The 20,349-nt window shown below is 48.0% G+C and overlaps 1 protein-coding gene across 4 annotated transcripts in view; it reads right to left on the bottom strand.

Moving 5' to 3' along the window:
* The window catches only part of SAMD11 (sterile alpha motif domain containing 11), a 113,185-nt gene that overhangs the window by 41,987 nt on the left and 50,849 nt on the right, over nt 1-20,349 (bottom strand). For all 4 annotated transcript variants that reach the window (XM_058161293.1, XM_058161291.1, XM_058161292.1 and 1 more), the window contains exon 4: nt 14,136-14,260. In XM_058161293.1, the coding sequence (XP_058017276.1) occupies nt 14,136-14,260 (125 nt within the window). The remainder of the gene's footprint in view (nt 1-14,135; nt 14,261-20,349) is intronic.

The following is a 20,349-nucleotide window of genomic DNA, read 5'->3' on the forward strand; positions in this document are numbered from 1 at the left end:
GCGTTTCCCCCCCCCCAGACTTCCTGTGCCCTGATGTAAAACAGCGCGGGGTGGTGGTGGTCTCGGTACAGGGGAGGAGGGGAGAGCCCACAGTGGGGGTGTTGAAGGGGGGACAATGGGGGGGGGCAGAAAAGGAGAATTACCCCCCCACCGCACACACACACACACCCTCTCTAATGTAGAGTCCCCGCTCTTCCTCCATCGTCTCTCTGTGTTCAATCTCCCCACCTTTTGGGGAAGGGTCGCAACTCAAGCCCCCCACCTTTCTCTCTCCTCTCTCTGTTCCTGCCAGCCAGTGCAAAACGTATCATGCACAATTACCGAAGCCCCTCACTCCCAACCCAGCTCGCCCTTCCTTTCCCATGTACATAAAAAAGGGGGAAAAAATCAATATTCTTCCATATAATAACGCTGGGGCGGGAATTGAAAGCAGGTGAAAAGAATTCGTCCTTGTAGGCATCTAAGAGGCATCCAGAGAATTCACACACACACACACACACACACCCATCCCAGCAAAAGCTTGTGCAAATCAAGCAATAGATGTGCAAGAGATGTGCAAACCGGGATAGTCTTGAATTCTGCCTCCTCGGAGGGGGAAAAGGGGGAAGTTTTTTTTTTTTTGTTAGAATAGAATAGAATAGAATTTTTATTGGCCAAGTGTGATTGGACACACAAGGAATTTGTCTTGGTGCATAGGCTCTCAGTGTACATAAAAGAAAAGATACGTTCATCAAGGTACAACATTTACAACACAATTGATGGTCAATATATCAATATAAATCATAAGGATTGCCAGCAACAAAGTTACAGTCATACAGTCGTAAGTGGAAAGAGATTGGTGATGGGAAGGAGACAAACCAAGATTCTAGTCCTCAAGGTCGCCATAATGCGAGCCCCCCCCCCACAGGATAATGAGCTTGTGGGTTGTTGTTGTTGTTGTTGTTGTTTTAAGAGCTGCGTTAAGATGCTGGAAATATTTCCTCGCCTCACCAACACAACCGCAAAGACGCCGCGTGCAACAAAAAGAGGATTTTTAAAAACATGCAAATTGGGTTATTTAATTTTTTTTCTCTTCCCCCCCCCCTCCATCTGCCTCGTTTTGTCATCGTGCAAAGTTAGAGGTTATAGAATTGAACCGGGCCTGGCACGGGTTTTTATTTATTTTAATTCGGCGTAGATTTCGCGATGGGATTTTTCAACAGAAACTCGCCGACGGGTTTGTCTACGACCGGGTGGCACTCCTCATAATTTAAAGTTTTTTTTTGAGGGGGGGACTTTGTTTCCAAATACAAAGGCGTCCCAAACAAGAGGGAAAAGAGCCCCTTGCCTGACTGCCAAGGAGGATAGGCAGTGTAGTCCGAGGCACTGAAAGATCAGAGAGCGTCAAATGAAAGAAACAATTTGGCGATTTGTTTCTGGTTCCTGACAAAAAAAAACGCCTATTGGGTCCAGTGGATTCATTTAACAACGTGGGTTTCATTTAACCACCACTGCAACAACGGTTGTAAAATCAGGCCGCCTATAATTGGCATTTACTTACGGTTCTAATTCCAGATTGGACGATAATTGCAAGTTAAGGACTACCTCTACGGTAGATGCTCACCTGTCTTAAGGGTGCTTAGAAGGACAGGTGTGCAACCCGGACTGGTTTTATGACAAAACATCAGCCCCCAAAGCAGGGTTGCAAAGTTACAATTTGTAGAGGGGCTGAACGATACAGCCCTGAGTTCAAATCACTCCGGAGTAGGATTCCTGTTCTCTTCACACTCACATTAAAGTAGCGATATTATGAGGTATTTGTTGTGGCCCAGCGGCGGCCATCGTAGCTGGCAGCAGAGTCGGATAGTGAGGAGGTTGGGGAGAAACACGGGGGCTGTGGGAAGCTCAGACGAGAGCTCTGCATTTGGAGGCAGAGAGGGAGCTAGACAGCAGTGAGGCAGAAGAACAGCTGGAGCCTGTTCCCAGTGTGCACATGCGCAGAGCTACCAGAAGACAAGAACAATTCAGAAAGCAGGGTCGACTTGGGAGTAACGCCTTGGAGGTGATTGGCCCCTCCCATAGGAAACAAAAGAGGAGTAAACGGAGAGTGGGCTTTTGCAGGAAACAATTCATTCGTTCCGTGACTCTGTGCCAAGTTTTGCCTTGTACTGCGTTTGGAAACTAGTTACCTGGCAGCTTTCCAAGCGAGATAAGGTCTGTGTTGATAAATCTTCCTTTGGAAAACTGTTTGGACGGGCCTTGCTGACTGTGAATGAAAGGAACTAACTAAAAGAGGTTTTGCCAGGACCAAGACTCTGCTTCCTGCTTTTTAAGGGAGCCTCGGTCAGAACAAAATCTGAGGTGGTCTCCAGTTCAAAAACCAAACAAAATAATTTTGCTTCAAGGTAGGGTTAAGGCCCGGAGTTCAGTTTACCTAAAGTTTACCAGGTGAACCGTATCTTGGATGGCAATGACAGTGGGTTAAATTTTTACGAAGCGTTTTTAATCCTGGCATGGGAATTTTAATATCTTGGTTTTGTTTTCGAATTCACAGTGCCCGGTCAAGAGTCTACTTCAACCGGAGCGGGCTATAAATATTGGAAAATAAGCCGTCAGGAACACAGGTGATGGACCAATGTACAGATTCGGTAATTTAGGATGAATGCGTTTGAATAAACGATTTTAAAAGCAGATTTTTCTGTGCAAATGCCCAGGTTTGTTTATTTTTTTATCCTCCCCCTCCCCCCCAAAACACCATGGTCTGAAAGAAGTCTGACTTATGTTTGGGTTCCACAAACCAGGGGTAGAAATCTTAATTATCTCCAGGACTGCTAATCTAAACCTGGATATGCAAAGCTGCATGTTGGATTCTTGATTATTAAATTTTGTTTTTGTGTGTGTTTTTTTTCCTTGTGAGCTGCCAAGAGTCGGGCAGCCTACAAAACGTAATAAATAAAAAGAAGCCAAGCTAATAATGACAAGAGAAGAGAAGACGCCCACGGTAGTTGAATCTGCGCTCGTATGATCAAAGATTCAGAAATAAATCCCAGCCCTCGCATCTGCTTGCCACACATTCACAGACCGTAAACCCTGAGCGCAAAATGTTTTCCCCATTGGGGGAACGGTCTTGCTTTTCAGTCTCCATTTTTAGCAAAGAACTTTCTTCTTTTCCCAAGGAAAGCTCATCCTGGCATCCGATGGACTGAATTAGCTTCGACTGTTGTGACCCAGGCCCAAGTAAGTAGTAAGAAACTCAGTCAATGGAAAAACAAACAAACTTTCATTCCCAACTCAAAGTAAAACAAATGCCTCCCAACACAAATTCCTCAGTTATCTCACATATCTTGGTCCAATTAGGCAAACTGCCAAAGGCCCTTCCTGACAAACTGTCCAGAAGCCACAAAAACAAAGATGTAGACGAAGCAGAAGACGAAGCAGAAGACGCAGCTACAAGGTTGTTTTCCGGCAAAGCTGAAATACTGGTGCTGGTCTGTTTTAAGCCTTATGGGAGAGGCCAATCATCTCTTGGCCTTACTCCTGAGTTGTCCTTTTTGCTTGAGCTGCTCTTGCCTTCTGGCAGCTCTTCTCATGCATGCATTAGGAACAGGCTCCTCCTGTTCCTCTGCCTCACTACTATCAGTCTCTGGAGGCTCTGGAGTCCACACCTCACTTCCCGAGTGAGGCCTCACCTCAGCCTCATCGCTGTCCGACTCCGTTGCCAGCTCCGTAGGCTGCTTATGGACCACAATATCATCCATTGGAAGTAGGGAGCCCACAGGTTCTCTTGAACCTAGGATGAGCCACTTGGAAGATCCAGATTTCTAGCTGGAGTTAAGCTATCACAACGACACCACAAAACCTTCCTGAAGGAAGATCTCCATCCCTCCGTTTTTCTTCTCTGGTTCTCATCAACCTTATTAGCCCCTGAGCCACCGTGTGCCTTCTATCTGTAACTAGGGATGCAGGCTTGGAGATGATTGGCCCCTCCCATAAATCATAAAAGAGGAGCGAACGGGATGTGAGCTTTTGCAGGAAGCAGTTAGTTCATCTGGTCGGTAAAAGCTCTGGAAAAGCTCTGTCTGACTCTGTGCTAAGTTTGGCCTTGCCCTGTGTGTGGCAATTAGTTCTCTGGCAGCATTCCAAGGGAGATAAGGTGGGTGTTTGTAAACACTCCCCTGGAAGACTGTCTGAAAAGCCTTTCGGACTGGGAATGACAACAATTCACCGCCATTTGAATAAAAGAGGTTTGCCGGGACTAAGTTTGTGTTGTATACTTTCTAAGGAAGCCTCGGTCAGAACACCAGTTCTACGCACTGTCAGGTCACTTTTTCATACCTTGCTGCCCCAGAGACACTAGCTTTGCCCGCAGATGCCCAGAGATGGCACCTTCAGTGTCCCTGAAATGTCCCTCCTTCAATCACAGGGGCTGCCCACCCACCCCCGCCCCCCGCCCCGCCTGTGCCGGCCTTTGACAGCCAGACTTAATTCCTCTTTTTTTTAAATCCCCTTAATCTGTCATCTTTATCAGGCAGGGGAAGTGCCAAGCGGCGTGCTGGTAGCCCCAGTCCCGATCAATCTCCACATTACAGCTGACAGAATGGTGCTAATAACTTATTGATCTGGTGTTCGCTGAGCCCTGCCGGGGCCGAAGAGGCTGGCATTGATTGGCTGCGGAGGGGGGGAAAAAGAGCCGCTCGGCTCCGCGCAGAGAGGAAAGGCTTCAAATAGTGTCTTTCCCCCCCAGGGGCGACGGAGATTGGGGAGAGAAGGGGGGGGCGTGTGGCGGAGAAGAAAACGCAGGACAAATGACTGTGGAGGGCAACAACAGGGAGAAAAGAGGGGGAGGAAAGAAAGAATGCGTGGGAAAAGCAGATCTTGGAGGAGGAGGAGGTGGAAAAGTCACCACAAGGTGACCTTCTCTTTTTTTTTTTTTTTTTTTTTTGAGGCGGGAGGAGAAAAATCTTGCAATTGTTGATTCCCCCCCCCCCAAACCTAGAGATTTGCATTGAAATGGTCTCCCGCCTAAGATTCAAGGAGGGTCTCTAACTTTTTAGTCTTCTGGAGGGCTGTGAAGATCTGGCTGAGCTACAATTGCAGGTTAAGCTGGGAGCCTTGGGTGGGGAGGGAGGGAGGGAAGGAAAGCCGGACTGTGTTTTGAGCTCTCCTTTGATTGATGGCTCCAAGCCTATCTAGCAGAGCGGGGTATGTGATGGGATGGTCACGTAAGGCTGGTAAGTGGGTGGGTGAAGAGGTAAGATGGAAAAATGGGAGGATGGGTAGATGGAATGGAGGGAAGGATGGAATGGAGGGAGAGGGGGATGGGTGTTGTGACCGAGGCCCAAGTATTGATTACAAAACACAATTCAGTCCTGAACAAACTTATTTTATTAAAACAGCTGAGAATTAATTCATTCTCAGCTTCGTCCAAAACAAAGTCATTCAGAAAAAGTCCTTCGGCCTTATCGCCAACCTTTGTTGTCTTTGGCACCCTGCCAAAGGCTTTTCTTGGCAAAAACCCCAGGAAGTTCAGAAACAGGAGACAAGAAACAATTTTGGGAAAAAAAATTTTTTAGCATATGTTTGTTTTATTTTTAACTATACCTTGTGTTTGTTCCGGGAAGCCAGGGGGGGAGGGGGGAGGGGGTTTGTGAAGGGAGAGGGGTTGGTGGGAAAGGGGGGGGAAAATTTTTTTGTAAAACTTTTTGAATAAAAAAAAAAAAAGAAACAATTTTGGCAACCTTGCTTTCCTATAAAGAACCCAAGAGCCCTTTTAAGCCTTATGGGAGGGGCCAATCATCTCCTCGCCTTACTCCCTAGTCGTCCTCTTTGCTTCAGCTGCTCTTGCCTTCTGGCAGCTCTTCTCACGTGTGCATTAGGAACAGGCTCCTCCTGTTCCTCTGCCTCACTATTGTCAGCCCCTGGAGGCTCTGGAGTCCGCACTTCACTCCCCGATGGCCCTGGCCTCACCTCAGCCTCATCGCTGTCTGTTGCCAGATCCTCAGGCTGCTGGCAGACCACAACAAGAGGTAGGGATGGATGGACAGATGGAGGGAGGGAGGGATGGAATGGAGGAAGAGAGCGGCGGGTAGACAGACAGACAGACAGATGGAGAGACAGATGAATAGAGGGATGGATGGTTGGAGAAAAGAAGGGAGGTAGGGATGGAGGGATAGATGGACGGACAGATGGATGGCTGGAGGGAGGGAGGGACAAATGGACAGATGAATGAATAGACAGGTGGACGAATGAATGGATGAGCAGACAGATGGACAGATGGAGGGACAAACAGATGGATGGGTGGACGGATAGAGGAATGGGCAGACAGAATGAGTTTTACGTGTTTAGAAGCCTCCCGATCAAGTCCCTTAACAGTTAATTGGACTTCTCTCCTTTGCAATTATAGATAATCCTCCATTTACAACCATTCGTTCAGCAACCATTCAAAGTTACGACGCTTAAAGACCATCAGAGCAACCTCAAAGTCCAGTGATCAAAATTTAAGTACTCGGCAACCGGCACGTATATATGACCGCTGCAGTATCCTGGCTTCAGATTTATTTTTTTATTTGCATTTATACCCCGCCCTTCTCCGAAGACTCAGGGCGGCTTACATTGTGTTAAGCAATAGTCTTCATCCATTTGTATATTTATATACAAAGTCAACTTATTGCCCCCAACAATCTGGGTCCTCATTTTACCTACCTTATAAAGGATGGAAGGCTGAGTCAACCTTGGGCCTGGTGGGACTTGAACCTGCAGTAATTGCAGGCAGCTGCTGTTAATAACAGACTGCATTAGCAGTCTGAGCCACTCAATGGATGATTGACATTGGCCCATTTCTTCCCAGCCACCTTCCAACAAGCAAAATCAATGGAGGAAGTTGGGTTCACTTAACTGCCACCTGATTCACATAACAACTGCAGCACATTGCTTAACAACTGTGGCACGAAAAGTCATAAATATGGACGTGACTCGCTTTATCAATCGCCTTGTTTAGGAACAGAAATCCTGACACTCCCTCCCCCATTGTGGTCGTATGTCGAGGACTATTCCTGGAGGGTGAGGGGGGTGGGGGAATGTCTTTTTATTTTTTTCAAAAACTATTTAACCAAGTCCCCTTTTGCAGGTTGAAATAATTCAGATATTCTGGAGGTTCGGAAAACCTCTTTTTAAAAAATCAAAATGAGATTGAAATAATTCAAGATATTCTGCCCGTTCGGAAAACCACTTTAAAAAAATTAAAATGAGATTGGAATAATTCAGATATTCTGCCGGTTCGGAAAACCTCTTTTAAAAAATCAAAGTGAGATTGAAATAATTCAGATATTCTATCGGTTCAGCAAAACTCTTTAAAAAAAATCAAAGTGAAATTGAAATAATTCAAGATATTCTGCCGGTTCGGAAAACCTCTTTTAAAAAATCGAAGTGAGATTGAAATAATTCAGATATTCTGCTGGTTCGGAAAACCACTTTTAAAAAAATCAAAATGCAGATACTTTCGCTCCTGTTTTTTTGGGGATCTTCTCATCCCAGAAAAGGTCGGGGTGGGGGATGTGGGGAAGAAGTAAAAATCAGACTGGACTGCCACCTGTCAGAAATAGTGTAGGGTCTCCTGCTTGGGCGGGGTTGGGGGTTGGACTAGATGACCCACAAGGTCCCTTCCAACTCTGTTAATCTTGTTTTAAAAAGTCCTCTGGAAACAGCAGAGGAAAATAGAAGAATATGGTGGGCGGGGGGGGGGAGAGAGTTAAGAGTGAGATGTGCAGGGCAGGGATGTAGGCTGCCCAGTGGTCACCACGCCACCTTCTTAATTGGCTGGGCATTTTCTGACCCCCAACTCAGGATGATCAATTAGTTCCCCAGTGAGAGGAATGGGGGGGGGGAGAAGACCAGACGCTGCCCCTGGCAGAGCCAATTATTGGGGAATCAGCAGGGACCCCCGTTAATTTATAAGCCGCAGAGCTGCATTAGGGCGGGTTTAACTCCCACATCCCGGCTCCCCTTCAGATGCGTCTCAGTGCAAAGCCTCACAAACACACAACCGAAATGGCGAACATGGAAATGAACAAGGTGTGTGTGTGAAATTTGTGAGATTTGGGTACCCTCCAGCGGTTCCTCTCCAAACAGTTCTCTTTTAATCCTGCAGGCTAAATCAGAAGGCAAAGCAGGCGTGAGGAGGAAAATCTTGACACTCCAAACACACACACACACACAAACACACACACAGGGAACACACAAATCTATAACATATCGACCTCCTTACATTTGCACAAGGCCTAAAACAGGGGAGAGAATCTTTGGGGCCGGCACAGCAGGCAGGGCACGTTCCTGCCTTTTTAAATTTAAAAAAATAAAATAAAATAAAAAAGGAAGAATTTAGTTTTCAAAGGCCAATGTGGAGAACATCGGGGAAGGGAAGGTATACTTTTTTTTGGTGGGGGGAGGGGGCTTTTTCGATGGTTGTATAAAATAAATGAAACACAGGAGCTAAGGGCTCAGGGGGCTCTTGGCCTAATTAATACACTTTCTTTCTTTCTTTTTAAAATGAAATTGCAAGGTTGAATTTCAGGGTTTGAAATCTGGACGCTGCGGCCAGAGGAAGGCTCTGAGAATTGCAGATAGAAAATAAAGATGCATTTAAAAAAAGAAAAAGAAAAAAAAGGGGAAAAAAGGATAGCATAGATCGTAGAGTAACGGGTTTGGAAGGCACCTTGGAGGTCTTCTAGTCTGACCCCTGCTCAAGCAGAAAAAAACTATATACAGGTAAATCCTAGACTTACAACAGTTCGTTTAGTGACTGTTCAAAAGCTACAAAGTTGCTGGGAAAAGGGACTTACGAACCAGCGGTGGAATACAAATTTTTTTACTACCGGTTCTGCGGGCGTGGCTTGGTGGGCGTGGCAGGGGAAGGATACTGCAAAACCTCCATTCCCTCCCCACTCCAGGGGAAGGATACTGCAAAATCCCCATTCCCTCCCCACTCCAGGGGGAAGGATACTGCAAAACCTCCATTCCCTCTCCACTCCAGGGGAAGGATACTGTAAAATCCCCATTCCTTCCACACTCCAGGGGAAGAATACTACAAAATCCCCATTCCAGGGGGAAGGATACTGCAAAATCCCCATTCCCTCCCCACTCCCGGGGAAGGATACTGCAAAATCCCCATGCCCTCCCCACTTCAGGGGAAGGATACTGCAAAATCCCCATTCCCTCCCCACTCCAGGGGACCAGCCAGAGGTGGTATTTGCCGGTTCTCTGAACTACTCAAAATTTCCTCTACCGGTTCTCCGGAACCTGTCAGAGCCTGCTGAATAGCACCTCTGCTTATGACCGTTTTTCATACTTACGACCGTTGCACGGTCACGTGATCGCAATTCAGCTGCTCAGCAACCGGTTCCTATTTATGACGCTCGCAGTGTTAAGTCGAGGAGGACTAACGGTAAAATGGAACGGAACGATCCAAGTTAGCAACTTTGGAAGAGGTGGTCAATTCCCGTACACCCCCAAGTTACTGCCAATCTTGCTTTCTGAGCGAATTTGCCTAACCGGATCAGGAAAAAAATAGGATTTGTTGACCCCAGACGGGCAAAAGCCACTCAGGTGCTTCTCTGGCGTTCATCCCTTTGTGTGGCGCTCTCAATTAAGATTAACAACAGCCTTATCCCTGCATGCCAAGACTATTGCCTTACATCCATCCAGTCACCTTACACGGGAATTTTGCAACGAGAAGCCACAGAGGAGGAGAGGTGAAGAGGGAAAGGTTCTACCTGGTGCACCTGGAACAGCAAGCAAAGAAACACCCACCTACCCCCAAATCCTGCACTGAATGGGGAATAAACCATTAAAAAAGGTGAACTGTTTTATGTACGATGTAAAAAAAAAAGAAAGATGCGGAGACTCTAGAAAGAGTGCAGAGAAGAGCAACGGAGATGATTAGAGGACCGGAGGCTAAAACTTATGAAGAACGGTTGCAGGAACTGGGTATGTTTAGTTCGGGTGTCGGCAACCTGCGGCTCTGGAGCCGCATGCGGTTCTCTTTGGGTCCTCTGCTGCCACTGGCTGGCCTCACCCCTCGCCCTACCCTCCCAGTCACTCCTCGCCTGGCCTTGGAAATCCAAGAGATACAGAGGTGGGGGGAGAGAGGAAGAGAGACACATAGGGGGAGAGAGAGAGAGGAGAAGATACGAGAGGGAGAGGGGGAGAGAGAGAGAAAGAGACACAGAGAGAGCGAGAGAGAGAGGAAGATAAGAGAGAGGGAGACAGAGATACAGAGGGGGGCGAGAGAGAGACATAGAGATACAGGGAGGGAGGGAGGGAGAGAGGGAGAGGGAGAAAGAGAAAGAGAGAGAGAGAGAGAGAGAGAGAGAGAGAGGGGTTCCTGGTGTTTTTTTAACAACCGGTTCTCTGCTCCAATGACCGGCTGAGTAGGCATGACGGGGGGGGGGGGGTCATGTTACTCGGTGGGAGTGAGTGCCGTGGAGTTGGTCATGCCCACCGACGTTTTGTGGCTCCCAGTGGGTTCTTTTTCCTGTGGGGAACAGGTCCAAATGGCTCTTTGAGTGTTTAAGGTTGCAGACCCCTGGTCTAGTTTGATGAAAAGAAGGACTAGGGGAGACACGATAGCAGCATTCCGATATCCCAGGGGCTGCCCCAAAGAAGAGGGAGTCAAGCTATTCTCCAAAGCCCCTCAGGGCAGGACAAGAAGCAATGGGTGGAAACTAATCAAGGAGAGAAGCAACTTTAGAACTAAGGAGAAATTCCCTGATAGTTAGAACAATTTATCAGTGGAACAACTTGCCTCCAGAAGTTGTGAATTCTCCAACACAGTTTTTAAGAAGTGGTTGGACAACCCTTTGTCTGAAGTGGTCTAGGGTTTTCCTGCCTAAGCAGGGGGTTGGACTAGAAGACCTCCAAGGTCCCTTCCCACACTGTTATTCTTATTCTATTCTATTTTCAGACGGAATTCTGCTATCACACTCTCCTGCAAAGATTCAAATTCCTGCTGCTATCACTAGGCTTCCCTGCTCCTCCTCCTCCTCTGCCGAGAAACCCATAATTCTGTTCCACCTCTCTCGTTTCCCAGCTGGCCATTTGAACAACTCTGCAAATTACAGACTCAGAGCCCGGTGGGTTTTTTTTTTTGTTTTTGTGTTTGAGGTGTGTGTGTGTGGGGGGGGGGTGTCTCATTTCCCTAGGCTTGCCTTCCGTGCATTGCCAATTTCAGATCAATTACTGGAGGCGGGGGGGAGACCGCATTTCAGCGTCTCTCGTCATTTTACTCTGGAGTAGAAGCAGGAAGGTTTGGATGCAACATCTGGACGTATGGAGAGTTAGAGAAGTTGGTTCTGCTGGCGGAAGCAGAAGCCAGCCCGACGAGCTAAAATATTGAATCACTGGACTGGAAGGACCGAGCGGATAATTTAATTTAGCCTCCCTGCTCTCCTCCCACAAGCGGATTTTTTTATTACCCGGTCAATGTTAGCGGCCGCTTTTTTAACTCTACAGCTCCCGCTCCTCTCCAGAAATCGCCATCTTCGACACAAACGGATCCTGCCACCAAAAAGACAGCGTGGCCTGCAAGAGCCCCCCTCCCCCACCAAAAAAAAGGAGGCCGTGAGAATCCCACCAACCACCAGCAGAGGGCAGGCGAGAGGTGGCATTTCCTGCACCTCTGTCTCACACTCTCTCTCTCCTGCCCTCTAATGGTGACGTAGGTTTTTGCAACACTGGAGAAAAAGCAAACCCCCTTCCTGTTAGGTGAGAAAGGGAGGGTCGATCCGAACTGCACGCTGCCTTACTCCGTGATTAAGAGATGCCGGTAATACCTCCGGGTCCCTGGTGGGCCGGGCTGAGTGAGAAACAGCTAAGTGTTGCATCAGAGATCTTAAGAACACCTCAATCATTGACAGCAGCTCGAGAGAGCAAAATCAATGCAGCAATTAGATTTTATCAGCATCGTCTCTCTCTCTCTCTCTCTCTCTCTCTCTCTCTCCCACCCTCCCCATCTCTCTCTCCAGCCCCCTCCTCTTTTCCATGAGCTCACGAAGCCCTATTATAGCTGGGGAGGGGGTGCATTCTGGCCTCAAGGAGACTTTTTCCATTTGCAGGCTGGGGGTTTTTTTGGGGGGAGGGGGGGTGCGGGCAGTGGGGTGGGGTGAGGTTAAATGATGGCAAAAGCCATCGGAGTCTTTGGCAAGCTGGATGTTTGTGCAATTAGCACGATGCGCTTTTTTTAAAAAAAATAAAAACACACAAACGCACACCCCCAAAACAGAGCGCAAAGATAATCCAGGACCGTGGCTGGAAGGCAGCTTGGCTGGATTCCTGAAGAATCTGACGCCTCTTGCTTCATGTTGAACCATTATCGCTTCGAGGTGTGGGTTGCAGACGCTGAGGCCACCCCCATGGCCAGCGTTTCCCCGCTTTTTAAAGAGGTGGGTCCCTCCCCACCCCGAAACCCAGAAGACTCTAAGGAGATGGGGAAGGAAGAATAACAGAGTTGGAAGGGACCTTGGAGGTCTTCTAGTCCAACCCCCTGCTTAGGCAGGAAACCCTACATCAGAGGTCTCCAACCTCGGTAACTTTAAGCCTGGAGGACTTCAACTCCTAGAATTCCCCAGCCGGCTCTACTGCTGGGGAATTCTGGGAGTTGAAGTCCTCCAGGTTTCAAGTTACCAAGTTTGGAGACACCCCCCCCCCTGCCCTACACCACTTCAGACAAAATGGTTATCCAACATCTTCTTAGAGGCAAGGAAGGGGAAGACTTCTCAACATATTTGTTAAAAAAACAACAACAGATGGGTAAAAATTTCCCCAGCAAAGGGATAGGACAGACGCTGCAAACTTCAAATGGGGGTCTTCTCCACTTTCTAGATTAAACCCCTTGTCCCTTTTGCCCAATCCTCAAAAACTAAAATGAGTAGAGGACATGCCTCTGTATACATTTTGGGGTTTGGTGTGGCGAAGACGCTGAGCTTGTCGATCGAAAGGTCGGCAGTTCGGCGGTTCGAATCCCCAGCGCCGGGTCACGGGGTGAGCTCCCGTGACTTGTCTCAGCTTCTGCCAACCCGGCAGTTCGAAAGCAGGTAAAAAATGCAAGTCGAAAAAATAGGGACCACCTTTGATGGGAAGGTGACAGCGTTCCGTGCGCCTTTGGCATTGAGTCATTCCGGCCACATGACCCCAGAGACGCCTTCGGACAGCGCTGGCTCTTCGGCTTTGAAACTTAGATGAGCACTGCCCCTAGAGTCAGGAACGACTAGCACGTATGTGGGAAGGGAACCTTTACCTTTACCTTTAAAGTTTGCTAATGGGCACCCAAGAAACCAAAACAGACTTTGATCTAACCTTGAGCTTTAGCAGGATGTGATTGGGTCAAAAATGTGTTCTATTTACACAATTTGAGTTGGGGGGGGGGACGGAAAGTGGGGGGAGAGAGAGTTTTTCCTTCTAGATCAGGCCTTTCTTTCAGAAGTTTCAAATTCCTTCTCAACCGCCCCAAGCCAATCGCTCCTGGGAAAATATTAAAAAAATGTTTTCAAAACAACAATGGGGACAATCATACCCTATCTAAATCAATCCTGAGCGTTTCTGGATTTATCTCTGGGATTTGTCTCAGCACAGCCCCGTTGTCTTGCCCAGCGTTGGGCAGAGAAGCTTCTGGGCTGGCCTGTTCAGAACCGAACCGGTGGCTGAAGGGCACCTTCGCTTGTCTGCCACCCGGCCCCATTTCTCCAGGGGGGGGGGGGGAAGAAAGAGCCCGACCTTTCCGTCTCCCCCTTAATTCTCCCCCTAATTCTGCGGCCAGACAACCCGCAGCTCTGTCGAAGCACCGAAAAGGTCAGCCCGCAGCAGAAGGTGCAAATGAAGGGAGGGGGAGGAAGGAGGGAGGGAGGGAAGGAGCCTGGGTGAGCCCTCCGCACACCACCGGCTTTTGATTAATGAAATTACACAACCCACCAAGCCCTCGTTCTGCACCGCTGCCTGCCAAACTCCCCCGGAGGCTGTTCAGCTTCTCTGACACGGCACCACCACGGCTCGAAATACACACAGGTGGCCGAATCTAGAAGCGGATTGCAATTCTCTCTCTCTCTCTCTCTCACACACACACACACACACACACACAGATCCCCTCCGTGTTCTTGTGTGCCACTTACCTGCTGCTCCCAAGCCAACCTCGAGGCTGCTTCTTTTGAACTCGCAGCGGTTCTGCGTCTCGGGCATGCCGAGCTGCCGGCTCTGGTGAAGGTTGGAGAGGAAAGAGGTGAGATCACCGTTTTGGCTGTGAAAGAAGAGAGAGAGAGAGAGAGGAGAAGAAAAGGGCTCACATCAGCATCTCATGCTTCTCCGGAAAACGGGCGGGGGGTGTCTGTCTGGTTCTCACCCCCCCCACCCCAGCCCTTAACCTTCTCCACTGCACCCCTCCAGGGTTAACTAAACCCTGTAATCTGCAAGTTTGCTTCCCGCTCTGCTTTTGTGTACGTCCCTTTCCTTTGCGCACAAACAGCCTGTTTTTAATTTCATCGCACCACCCGAATCGTGCAGTTTAAAAGCGAGCAGGGAATTTTTGATTCTTCGCTGCCATGTGGAGTGGAGATGGAGAGGGTTGGGGTTTTTTTCCTGCTTTCCGGCCAATTTTTAGGAAATGGGAATTGTGTGAAGGTTGTTTTTTTTTCCCTTCTTCTTCTTCTTCTTCTTCCAGCCTTCCCTTCTTGTCAAGGAAAATCCACCTGCTGCAAACAAGGGATTGATTTAGAGAAGGCCGCGGAATTGTAGAATCTCGGGAAGGATTTCCAGAATAGGAGGGGAGACCCTCTCCAAAAGATTAAAATCGATCACCCAATTCTCGGAAAGGAACCAACTGAAAATGGAAGAGGGAAAAAGGCATTTCCAAATAGGTTCCCCATCCAACACTTCCGCATCTTTTCCCGCAGAACCATCCGCCACGCTGCTGGAGGATGATGGGAAGTGTAGTCTAATTGTTCCACCCCTTTTTTTTTTGACATTCACAGAATTCACAGGGGGCGGGGGTGGGAACTTTATAATTCTGTAAGCCGCCTTGAGTCGCCATATGCGAGTAGGCAGCAATATAAGCCTGACAGATAGATAGATAGATAGATAGATAGATAGATAGATAGATAGATAGATAGATAGATAGATAGAGATAGAAAGACAGATAGATAGATAGGTATAGATAGAAAGACAGATAGACAGATAGACAGACAGACAGACAGACAGACAGACAGACAGACAGACAGACAGATAGATAGATAGATAGATAGACGGAGATACAGACAGATATAGATAGATAGAAAGACAGACAGACAGACAGACAGAGATAGATAGAAAGACAGACAGATAAATTGATTCAGTTGTAGAGGTAGGGGAAAAAACGGTGGCAGGCATTTATTTATTTATTTATTTAGTTCAACTGATTTGCCACCCAAATCCCAAAGACTCTGGGCAGTTCACATGTCAAACAAAAACATTTTTTTAAAAAAAACAAAAAAACCAACCTTGCATTTTTAACTATCCACCGAGGACGTTGACCCAAATTGTTTTTTTTTTTTCAAAGAGCAAAGGTACTTTTGTGCAAAGCACAGCTGCAGTTAATCATTGGTCCCTGCAATGAAGTTGAACATTTGCACAGGTCTTTTGCATTTTCAGGAACCTTGTACAAGATCTGGTTGTTTAAAGGGAACCGACGATAAACACACACACACACACACACACACACACACACACACACACACACACACAGAGTGCTTGTACAAATATTCCAACATGTGCAAGAGCAGACATTCACGGAGACGGTTAAAAAAAAAACACCCCACATCGCATTCCTCAGTCCCGTCACTCAAAAGGCATTCCATGCTCCTGAATACACAACACTGATTTACGGTGTTGATTCACCATTTCAGAATCAAGTGGTGTTTTTGCTGAAGACCGTCTAAAAAATAACAGGCCACTACTTCCTGCAAACTTCCAGGATAAAGGAGGAGGAGGAGGAGGAGGAGAGAAGGAGGAGGAAGAGAGGAGGAAGAAGAAGGAAAGAAGGAGGAGAGGAGGAGGAGGAGGAGGAGGAGGAAGGAGAAGGAAAAGGAAAAGGAGAAGGAGAAGGAGAAGGAGAAGGAGAAGGAGAAGAAGAAGAAGAAGAAGAAGAAGAAGAAGAAAGGCGAAAAGCGATTCCGAAGAGGCCTGCTTAAAGATTGCACCTTTTCACCCTGCAAAATAAAAAAGGATGGTGTATTTGCCAATCCCAGTGGGAGAAATTTACAAAAAAAAAAAATCAAAGTTCCCAAACTTGCCGAATCTGAATGAAGACCAGCCCAAATCCGTAGGCAGCTAAGTTTTCCAGAACTCCCTTCGTCAGACAAAAATTGGGAAAGAGGCAAGGATGCGTAGTGTACATCGTAAACCCATTGCGCCTCAAGATCCACCTCACAAGCCATCTTACTCACTTGATCCAGAGAGAGAGAGAGATGAACCGGGATACTATCTGGAATAGTACCTCGGGTAAATTACTTTACAAGTCCTCCTCTCTAAACAGCAACGCTCCACGACACGACACAATGACAAACGCACTGCGACCTGACCACGGTTTAAGAGAAATGGTGCGTCTCCTGGGCGGCACCCAACATCATCGGTCATCGCCTTGGATGTGAACGCGGACATCTCAACGTTCACCCGACAAAAACATTACCCCGCCCAAAAAAAAGGCCCCAACGCACCTCGAGAAGTCATCCGCGGAATTTTCCACAAGGTAGAATTCGCCTCCTTCAACCTGGCCGCCCTCTTTATTTCCCCCCCCCCGAATCAAGCGGTCAGATTGGAAGGTTACGACGCCCCCGACTAATTCGCAGGTGAGAGAAGGCAGCTGGCTTACGGATTGATCCGCGTCCCAGAAGGCCAGTAATTCTTAAAAGCTTATCGTAGCCTTAGAAGCACCTCTGAGGTGCATTAGGCAAAAAAAAAAAAAATGTCTGCAAAGGAGTTTAGAGGATTAATTTGAGGCGATTATCGGTTCCTGTTCATCATGCAAATCAATACCCCTGCATGCAGGACAGCGAAAAGCTGCCGTTAACGTAATAGGCAAAGGAGGAGGAGGAGGCTTGGGGATATGTCGCCGAGCTTGTGGCTAGCCAGCTTAACTCCCATACTGGTTGAAAATACTCAAAGAAGACGGGGTCAACCCATTTTCCAAAGCCCTACCTGAAGGCAGGAAAAACAGCAATGGGTGGAAACTAACCAAGGAGAGAAGCAACTCAGAAGGATACTGCAAAAATCTCCATTCCTCCCCACTCCTGAAGGGGCTTCCCCATCGACTTTGCTTGTCAGAAGGTCGCAAAGGGAGGATCGCGTGACCTCGGGGCCACCGCAACCGTCATAAGTACATGCCGGTTGCCAAAGCATCTGAATTTTTGATCACGTGACCCTGGGGAGGCTGCAACGGTCATTGTGTGAAACGGTCGTCACTTTTTTCAATGCTGTTGTAACTATGAACAGTCACTAAGTGAACTGTCGTAAGTCAAGGACTACCTACAGCACCTCTTATAACATATACACCCACAGGATATAGCTACCTGTGCAAACGGTTAATATCTGTACTGAATGCCCTAATTAATCAGAGCTGGTATTCAGCAGGTTCGGTCCGGTTCGCCCGAACCGGTAAGCAGAAATCGCAGGTTTTCTCCCCAACTCTATGCCGTCCTATTTAGGCATGTTTCTGAGGCTGGGCGCATGCGCTCACATTTGCGACCAGTAGGGAAAGTAACTGATTATCACCCCTGCAATTAACATACTGGCTACTTACATAGGCCGACATAAACTTATAACTATTTGTTTAGCGACCATTCAAAGTCACAACAGCACTGAATGAAGTGACTTACGACCGCCGCTCGCCCTTACAAAACTCCGCCAAGCGCCTTTCGGTTGTGTGAAACCCAAAAGAATAGGACTAAAACAGCTTTTTAACAACATCGCCAGCATCTGGAAGACGCTCAGGACCAGAATAATTTTGCGGCGTGGGAAGCGGGGGGGGGGCACGGTTTACCAGCGGGAGTGAAACCACTGTGCCTTCCTTCCCCTCCGGCTCCCTCTTGGCTTGCAACATCTGTGCCCTGGCGAACAGCTGGATGACTTGAGTGCCTTTTTTTTTCTTCTTCCCCCCAACGATGCCCTGCAAAGTTTGCAGCCAAAACCTCGGCTGTTTTCCTTTGCTGTTTATGTTTTATTCCCTCCCCACCCCCAGCCCCCCTCCCCCCGCAAATGGGAACCGGTCCAAGGGTTCTTGAACTTTCCCGGCAAGGGGGTGTGGAGTTTGGTTTGGAGTCCTTTCATCTCCGCCAGAGAAGGAATCCCCCCTCTCCCCCCCCCCTTGCGTGAATCCCAGTAATTCAAAGCAGAGCCTCAGGACGGGCTCAGCTGCAAAACCCTTTAAGAGCCAGAGAAGCAAGGTCAGCTCTCTTCCCGGGCACGGAGGTAAAACCAGGGTTTCTGAGTCAGCCAAAAAAGCAAGGAAGGAGATCCGACAGACAGGAGCTGACAGCTCCTTGATCCAAGTCCCCCCACTCTCCCTCCCTCCTTCTCACCCAGCCACCCCCCACCCACCTACTCGTCTCCTTGCACAACAAAATCTAACTAATCTAGACTGCGTGGCCAATGCGTTCGTTGCCTTCCTCCTCCCCTGGATGGCGAGTGAGTGGCAGGCAGAACAGGCTACAGAGGATGAAGGTGGGAAAGGGGTGGGGGTTAGGTTTACAAATTTAAATAATTTTTTTTTTTAAAAAACCCAACTCAACCCAACCGGAGCAACTCACAAATTTGGGTCAAGGCCGTTTTGCAACCGTTTTGTTTTGTTGTTGTTGTTTTTTTTGCAAAAGCAAGCTGGCATCTAAATCTGCAAGCGAAGAGGACGCGAGGAGACCCATGCATTCTTAAGATTGTGAACATGCCTGCTTGTGTGTGAGTGTGGGTGGGTGGTGGGTGTTGTGTTGTGGGTGTTCTCTCCTCCAGAAAAGCCATCAGGATGGACAGCTCCTCCTCCCCACTCAAAAAAAGCCAGAGATGCTATAAATACAATAATTACATTTTAATTTCAAGAGCGTCTGCTTTCTTTTCCTTTTCATTTCTGGTGCTCCGCCCCGCCCCGCCCCTCTGTGCCCCACTTTACAAACATGTTACTCACAAGGGAGCAAATATTTGGGAGGACTAAGCAGGAGTTGGACGCCCCCCCCCTCGCCCACCCAGATGCTGTGAACTACAAAGCCCATCAACCTATGCGGCCAGCCGCTGAAGATAAGTCCCTGTTTAGCAACACTTTCGTGATCCCTGTTTGGCGATCTAAGGACTCTTCTGCAGAGGCGCAAGGCGCGTCCACAATATTCCCATCTATTTTCCTCCCTCCGCAACAACATCCCTGCAAGGTAGACCGGGGGGCGAGAGAGAAAGAGAGCGACGGGCCCCAAAGTCACCCAAGACTTTGAACTTAAAGAGAGATTTGGATTCTGGCTTCAAGGATCTCAAATCTTCACGCAGGTATATGAACTTTACCCCATTTTGTGACGCATATTTTGAGTGACTGGGAACCGTAGGAGAGGGGCGAAAGAGCCACATGGGGCTCTGGAGCTACAGGTTGCTGACCAGTGGTGAAATCCAATTTTTTTTTTAACTACCGGTTCTGTGGGCATGGTGTGGCTTGGCGGGCGTGGCAGGAGAAGGATACTGCAAAATCCCCATTCCCTCCCCACTCCTGGGGGAAGGATATTGCAAAATCTCCATTCCCACCTCATTCTGGGGCCAGCCGGAGGTGGTATTGGCCGGTTCTCCAAATTGCTCAACATTTCTGTTACCAGTTCTCCAAACTGCTCAAAATCTCCGCAACCGGTTCTCTAGAACCTGGCAGAACCTGCTGGATTTCACCCCTGTCGCTAATCCCTGGTATATAAAGTCTCCTGCTTGAGCAGGAGGTCAGACTAGAAGACCTCCAAGGTCCCTTCAGGCTCCGTTATTCTGTATTCTGAGGTGTTTTTTTAAAAAAAATAATATACTATGTGTTGTTTTTGAGGAAGGAAACATTTCCTTCCTTCCACAAGAGGCAACCCTCGATGCTTAAAAAGGAAGAGGCATGCTTTGAGTTACACTAACACAGCAGCCATGTGTGTTAACTTCAAAGCCCTGGGAAAGGAAAGGAAGAATGGCTGCAACAGGCCCTACAGAGATGGCAATCTTTCCTCCCTTCAGGAAATAGAGAAAGTGGGGAGGAGGAGGGTGGGGGGGGGACTAGAAGCCTTTTCAGTTGTTACTAAGATTTGATGCCAAGCGGAGGAAGAGATTTTATTTTTCATCAAGGACGGCAGAGATACACGGAGC

This window comes from Ahaetulla prasina, chromosome 18 (genome assembly GCF_028640845.1).
Source record: "Ahaetulla prasina isolate Xishuangbanna chromosome 18, ASM2864084v1, whole genome shotgun sequence".
NCBI lineage: Eukaryota > Metazoa > Chordata > Lepidosauria > Squamata > Colubridae > Ahaetulla > Ahaetulla prasina.